This window comes from Lactuca serriola, chromosome 9, assembly GCF_051521515.1.
Source record: "Lactuca serriola cultivar US96UC23 chromosome 9, Lser_US96UC23_V15, whole genome shotgun sequence".
Lineage (NCBI taxonomy): Eukaryota > Viridiplantae > Streptophyta > Magnoliopsida > Asterales > Asteraceae > Lactuca > Lactuca serriola.
The window spans coordinates 178,742,078-178,750,271 of NC_136416.1; the positions used below are offsets into that span (position 1 = coordinate 178,742,078).

The following is an 8,194-nucleotide window of genomic DNA, read 5'->3' on the forward strand; positions in this document are numbered from 1 at the left end:
ACAGTTAGAATTTTTTCGATCCATGCTTTGTCTATGTCCACCACAGATTCGCTTGAGGGGAGATATTAGAGATAAATCCTGACATAATTTAAATGTTAGAGATAAATCTTAGCATACATATCTCTTTACGTTTTCTGTTATATAATCTATATAATTATCCTTTGGATATTCCATTTTTATCTTTGGCTATATATAATACGTCTCAACATAATTGAGATGATGAGTTTTTCCTTATTTACAGATACTTACTTAAATTTGCATAGGTCGTTGACCGACCTAGTAACAAATTGAAACACTGAGTACCATATATTAATCCTTTTGAAAATTTTTATGGTTGAACTTCTAGTCTTTCTAAAGCAAGTGGGTTATTTATGTAAATTTGTCTTTGTGATTTCTAAGCCTATTTCTTGCACACTCTTAGGTTTGTCTTTGTTATTTCTATGTCTATTTCTTGAACAATTTTAGTTTTGTGTTTATGATTTCTAAGTCTATTTCTTTCACACTCTTACTTAAATTTGTCTTTGTGATTTCTAAGTCTATTTCTTCCACACTCTTAGGTTTTGAGTTTATATGTTACTTTTGAAGTAGTTAATTCCACATAAGTAAATCAAAATCACTATGACAGTAATATATATTTATTTTATTCCATTTTAAATATAGCAACATAAACATAACAAATATCACAAGATTGAAAAGAAAAACAACATTTTAAAACCACGTAAAAGCTAGAATTTCGATTGAATTTGATAGACGACATTGATGTCAACTTGAAAGGCCTTCGCAAGAATATCTCCAGCGATATCGGGATTTGACCCAAAAATAGCGTTTGCAATGGTAATAACACCTGGATTTTGACTACTCAAAGCTGCAATAGCAACAGCATAGCCATTTCCCACGTTTTTCTGGAAGTGAATCAGGCCTTCTGGGAAAACGAAAACATCGCCTTTCTGAAGTTCTTTTGTGATGAGTCGGTTTTGAGGGTTGGACGTGACAAATCCGACTAGAATACGGCCTTCCATAACAGTCAAAATTTCAGTGGCCCGAGGGTGTGTATGTGGGGGGTTAATACCCTGTGGTGCAAAGTCAATACGTGCCATTGAGATACCAAGAGTGTTAAGTCCTGGCAACTCTTCTACGGTCACTGGAGTCACAGCAGACCCAACAGCATTCGATGTATTTCCCATTAGTTGCAGTCCTCTATAAAAGAAATCATCAGGTTGTACAAGCCTCGCCTCTTTACAAACCAAGCCATTCACGAATACTACACCAAGAAAAATAAATAAACTATTAATCACAATTAAATATGATATGTTTTCAAATCATGCATGAATGCAGGAGAGTTTCTCGACTTTCACACATAAATTCTTACCTGTGCTATTTTGGTCTGCCACACAGAAGTCCTGAAGAGGACTAGGGTCCGAAGCAAACGCAAGGGAGCAGCCTGCCACCAAGAGACCAAATAAAAGCCAATGAGACGTCATTGTTGAGAAGCCCAAAACTTGTTTTTGATGACTTAATTATGGTAGCTTGGGAAATCTATGAAATAAAGAATGGAACTCGCAATGCTTTTATAGTGAAAATTAATATAGGAACATCAAGACAAATACTGTCATAGCGTCATCATTATCATCTTGAGATGCATTCAAATTTTGCTGTTCAATTTCTAGAAGCAAGATACATTCAACTTACGTTGTCTGGTTCTTAATTTCATAAAGGTTGCAACTACTAACCTTAATTATATGTCTATGATCCTTCCATTTCGTATATTTACTTATATACTTTTTCATAACTTCCATATTAGGATTAATTTTAATGGAACCTTGAATGTTTATTATGCATAGGAATTTTCTACTTATATCCATTTTTTAGGAAAATGAAAAAGTCTTGAAGAACAATATTGACCGTTTCCATATGAGATAAATATTATAGTTAGAGAATGCTTTATGTATATTTTATTTTTCAATTGATGCATTCCAGGCTTTTCTTGAAACAAAAGATTAGTCTACGTGCACTTCAAAAAAGTGCACAATTATCGAAAACTATTTATGTGTATATTCCGTTTGATAATGGGTTTTACTGGTTTGTTAATTAGACACATATCAAAATTGGTTAGAAGAATGTGTATGTGGGCAATATCTTGTACCAATACATAACAAACATTACAAACATACTACTTTCACCCACAAATGCACAATACTACGGATTATCAGCATAAACTTTATAGCGATGTACTGCACCCAAATTTCAGATCCCCTTTTACAAACACAGTGTCTTTACTAGTTGTTTGTAAATTACTTGTATTAATTAGAAGTCTAAAATTACACAAAAAAAAATCTTAATTTTCCAGAATAAATAAAGAAAGATAAATTATAACAAAAAATATATTTGGATTTTATTATCTGTTTGGAAACAGTAAACATAAGTCCAAAAATTTTGGAAAAAAACCCAAAAAAAATAAACTACTAGGAAAAAGCAAGGTAGGTTGCTAAATAGCAATGCCTAATAGTGCCATTTGATCAACCAATTGCTGAGATTTATAACCATGTTTCATGTGCCTAATCACTATCTGTGCTTTCTAATGAAGAATTTGGAATGAAGTTCCTACAATAATCTACATCCTTGTATGTGTTTTGCTCTCATTTGCTAGTTACCATAGGGCTTCATAATTTCTATTTATTTCCCATGGGTATGGAGAGGTCGTATTAGTGTATATTACTCTTAGTCCATGTATTGATTAGCCCATTGTTCTGTATAGGCCCAATTTTATATTTGTATACTGTATATATTCTTGATTAATAATGGAGAAAGGCAACAAATGGTTATTTCCATTCTATTATGGTATCAGAGATCTTCCCCCTCTAACCCTAGCTGCCATCAATCACATCTTCTCCCCTTCTTCTCTCTTTCTTTTCTTTCATGGCAGACTCCAATCTCAAGCCCTTTAGCATCAACAACATTAAGTCATTTGTTCCCTTGATTCTTGACCTGAATCAACTGAACTATGACTACTGGAGAGTCCTGTTTGAGACCCACTGTAGAGCTTATGGAGTTTATAGTCACCTTGATTGCTCCTCCCGTCCGAAGGATGCCAAGGACGAGTCATGGCACAATCTTGACATTCTCGTTGCCATGTGGATCTATGTCACTCTCACTCAGCCTCTTCTCACCATGGTGCTCAAAAGTGGTTACAAGGCTCGAGACGTCTGGAAAGCACTTGAAGACCTTTTCCGAGACAACAAAGATGCATGTGCTATAGAACTGGAGAATGAACTGCGCTCTATGGTACTTGGGGACCGAACCATTGTTGACTACTGTCAGAAACTCAATGTTGTTGCTGAACTTTTAGCAAACATCGAGTCTCCTGTCCCCGAGAAGACCTTGGTCGTGCATCTCCTCAATGGCTTGGGTCCAAAGTTTGACAACATTTCCACTGTTATTCGCCATCGTGAGCCACTTCCCAACTTCCTTCAAGCCTGCTCCATGCTTGTTCTTGAAGAACAACGGTTTGATCGGACTCATCCTTTGCATGCTGCCCACTCGGATCATTCTTCATCTTCTCAGGTTCTCCATATTGCAACTGATGGGTCTCAATCTCAGCCCTGGGGAACCTTACCCATGCCCCAAGTCGCAACAACCACAACCGAGGACCACCACGCGACAATCGTCGCAACAATAGTCGCGACAGCCGTCGCCAGCAGCCCCCGGCTAGATGTCAACAACAGCAGCAACAGCGTCCTCAACAGTCGCTTCCTTGGTTTGAATAATGAGCCCAAGGAAGCGACTGTTGAATTAATTATCACTAGCACACGACTTGAGGTTTATAGCCTATCGTGGATGACATACTCCTTTTCTATGCCATTCCAATTGAATTAATTATGCAAGTGAGTTCTATGAGTTCTCATGTGAATGCATAAAGACATAGCACCTTGATCAATGGAAAGTACATTGATAAGTAAGGATGAGTTGATAAACCACTTGGAAGACATGGTGGGCACTCGTGTTACCATGAGGCAAGAAATCGAGATTGAGAAAGTTCAGTCCATATGAGTTTGGATTTGTCACAAACTTTGGTTTTGACAAATTCACATGGATAGGAACTTATACACCACAAAATCTAAGTGTCATAAGATTACCTCCTTCATGAATAATGACTGTGAGGAAATGCTTTCACTAAGAGAGATTTTAAGAAGATAGCAATTGTGGAAATTGTATTCTCAAATTCGATTATGGTTACGGCATCCCTTTCCATAGTTCGAATTATGAGATTTGACAATTAGTCTGAACATTTGGGACTTAGTGACATAAGTTCTGAATTTGTCTAGACACACATATGAGCTTTCTAAGGCAAAGGTGTATGATTTTAAGAAGCTTTGATAAAGGCTTATCAAAGCATTAGATATTAGAAATATGAACTTAAGGAATTCAATAAGCATTGTTCTCTGGAAGTTTAATTGTTTTCTGAATACATGTCAAAGCTAGTGGGAGCATAAGTGTTATGCTGGTAAGAAAAATAATCATCATGTTAGTGGGAGCATGATTATTATGGTAAAGTATTGCGAGTTAGCAATATTAATTATAGAAAACAAAGATTCACTTTGCAAAGTTGTAATGTTTGAAAAATTGTTTTGCTATAATTAAGGGAGAGAATATTATACTTCATTTCAAAATTCTAAAGCTTAGATCGAGAAATGTTAATAAATTTAGTCAAGGATATATAGTGCATTCTCAAATTCGATTATGATCACGACATCCCTCTTCATAGATCGAATTGTGGGAACAGGACACATAAAATATTATGGCAGAAGGATGATAAAGTATCACTTCTTTATGAGAGACATTATGCATCATGTCCAATACGCTTCGGGTATAGGATCGATTGCATATGCTGTAATATTTTACCATTCTAAAATTTTCCAAATGCCTAGGGCATTAAGAGGGAAAAAGGAACTAGAATCGGTTTTGACTAAAATAATTAAACAACTATCAAAGGAAAATCTAAGGTTCACTGAGGATTTGTCGTTTGTGAGTAGTTAGAAGTATAGTACTGAATGGGCTATATTTACATTATTATGAATAGATAAGATTCTATTAAGAATAAGCTGTCATATGGCAAATATGGAAATGTCTCCATATTGGGAGTTGGATGTTGAGAGTCTGTGTCTAGATTAGAAACTTTTATGCAAGAAGGATATTCAAAGGAATGTACTTTGAATGTGAGACTTCACGTCTATGGAATTATCTTGTAACAATTTCCGATAGAGTACTTTGTAATTTCATTGGCCAAAGTCTTGGTGACTTTTGTGCTATGACTTTGCGATAGGATCGTTGCATAAAATGTTAGAATCTAGCATATTCTAGTAGTTGCAAGAACCTTGTGTTCTAACACTAATAATAGGGATTGGGAATTGTGAAATGAGCATCATTGGAAAGGTTTTTCAATTGATTTATTTCACAAAGTATGGACCATAGGAAACCAAAGTGTGCATGCTTGGAGCATGGGACAATTGTGGTTATAATTCAAGTAATAAGTTGATTTTCTGAAACTATAAGCAATGAATAATGAGTAATCAATATGGTGTTTGAATAAAAGTGTTTTTATTTACGCTCAAAAGCTTTGGGGCCATATAGGATTAATATTATTATTGCGTTTCACTTTGCATGTTTTGACTTCCCGAATAATAAGATTATTCAAACTCCACAGTCGCTCATACTTTTGGAAGTGAGTAGTGAATCAAGACTGTCATGAACTGGATTGTAGATTGTCTAAGGATAGACATGGCAATAGATTTGCTGCAACGTTCATGAGTACTCAGAAATTGAGATTTGAGTATTGGATAAACCCACGCTCAGAGTATTACTTCATGGAATTCATCACGAGTAATACTGAGACGATAATATCTATGATCTTGAAACAGAGATATATGAGTTGTAATTTGCAAGTCGGCTATACATTGGTGATACGAAAACGCATCAGTAACTTGGTGTTATAAAACGTATTGTCATGTATGGTTTGATGAGTAAAAGATACAAGCATATGAGTCAATGTTTATTCGTTCCTTTTGCCCTAACCGGAAAAGCGATATCTGTGGGCCCCTCGATGATTTGGTGTTGACTTATGTGCTGGGCCCAGCCAGGACTAAATTGATGTGTTCGATCAGAAGTCCTATATCATCACAAATCAGAAATCGGGAAACATAGATTCTAGACAAAGAGATTGATTGTATTCCATGTCTTATGTCTAGAGATATCTAGTAGAACGAAGGGTCATGTGATCTCTTATCTTAGGACTCGTAACTGACTGGGTCAGAGTTTGACAGCAGCTTTTTGGAAGCTACAATTTGCTGGTCAAATTTAGAAGGCATACTAGCAATTATAGTTATAGACTTATCCAAGTGGGAGACTGTTGGATTAGGTGTCTAAGCCCATAACTATAATTGGTATGTACTTGAATTGATAGCAGCACAGTCCTTTTGGGTTGCCCTCAAACCTAGCAACCGGACAAGGAAATTATGAAAGGAGAGATATTAATTTATTATAAGATTAATAAATTAATATAAATGAATTTATTAATATGTTAAAAGATTAATATATTAATAAGAAATCATTTTGTTTAATTAATTGTTAGCCAGAAATTAATCAGAATTAATTTTGGGGTTAAAAGAATTAATTATAAAGTGTAGGGACTAGTTTGCAAATATCTAATAGTTGAGTGGAAGGCTCCAGAACCTCCTTGGAAGGAGGTGGACGAAATCTATAGGGGAAACCCTAAGGATTTCGTCCAAGGGGGCTTGGATAAGGCCTTTGGCTTTGCTTAGGCCCTAAGCAAGGAGCATTAGGGTTTTTTCCTAAACCCTAGATCCCTCAACTATATAAGGAGCCTCCTGGTTCACATTTTGGTTACTCTTTCTTTGGAAGAAACCCTTAGGGCCGAAAATTGCATACTCCCTCTCTCTCCTTCTACTTTCCTTCTTGCTAGTTTGGGTGTGATTCCATTAGAGGCATTACACTTGTGGTGATAAGCTTCCAAGAAGATCAAGATCAAGATCAAGGGAATTATCAATTGTTTACTATAACAATTGAAAGGTATGTAATTACTAAACCCTAGTTTGTTAATTTTTATATTAGCCTCTCTCCTCTAGGGTTCTTGTTTTGCAATTCAAAGTTGTATGTTCAATAGATAAAACATAGATCCAAAGTAGGTTGCATGTGAACTTAGGAATTGTTTTTCTAGTTTATTTGTTTTACCTAAAACCCATCACATACATCCGCCCTCCTCGTAAGCTGGCACCTCGCACCACTCCTTGTGTCTTCCTTGGATATCCATCTGATCATCGTGGGTATCGGTGCCTTGATCTCGCCTCTCACAAGATCATTATATCTCGTCATGTCGTGTTTAATGAGTCATCCTTCCGCTTCCATTCCATGTCTCCTAACACTCCCCCCTCTAATCATTTCCTTGAAACCACTGATGACATCTCTCCCGTATCTCGTCACCTCCTATACTCTCGGCCCTACTCAACAAATCCTCTCATCCCCACTCCCACTACGCCAAACCACTCCTTTCTCTCTCTCTCTCTCTCTCTCTCTCTCTCCTGCCACCACCACCGAGGATTCTCCTTTATATCCTCTCCCCCACCTTCCTCTCACCCCATGACCACTCGCTCTCGTCATGGGATCTCCAAACCCATCAATTGTCTTAATCTCCATGTCACCTCTGAATCTCCTCTTCCCAAATCACACATCCATGCTATTCGTGACCACAACTGCTCTTCGTGACCACAACTGGACCATTGCCATGCAGGATGAATTTGATGCTCTTATTGTTGGATTAAGGTCTAAGTCCATAACTATAATTGGTAAGACTTGACCCGACCCGGCATGGTCCATTTGGGTTGCATGGCATCATGCACTTGGATAGACTATAATGAGAGAAGTAAGACACTTATGGTTATTAATATATTATAAGTTCTAGTATATTAATAATAAGACTAATAAGATTATTTAATTAGTATTGATCAAGAAATAATTTAGGATTAATTAAGTGATCAAAAGAAGACTAATTAAATATATGGGTTGATTGTGCAAATCATCCATACTTATATAGTGGCCTAATGCTCCATGGATTATCTAGTTGGGCTAAAACCCATATGATGCTCCATGGTGTTTTTATACCCATGGCTCATTGAAATGAAAG

The 8,194-nt window shown here is 36.4% G+C and overlaps 1 protein-coding gene across 1 annotated transcript; it reads right to left on the reverse strand.

The window, feature by feature from the left end:
• Positions 1 to 654: 654 nt before the first annotated feature.
• On the reverse strand, positions 655 to 1,515 carry LOC145073040 (putative germin-like protein 2-1). The gene is made up of 2 exons (XM_079019584.1): positions 1,370 to 1,515; positions 655 to 1,261 (listed from the first exon to the last, which is right to left on the reverse strand). The coding sequence occupies exons 1-2, from the start codon at positions 1,479 to 1,481 to the stop codon at positions 726 to 728; spliced, it is 648 nt and encodes a 215-aa protein (XP_078875710.1). The 5' UTR covers positions 1,482 to 1,515; the 3' UTR covers positions 655 to 725.
• Positions 1,516 to 8,194: the final 6,679 nt, after the last annotated feature.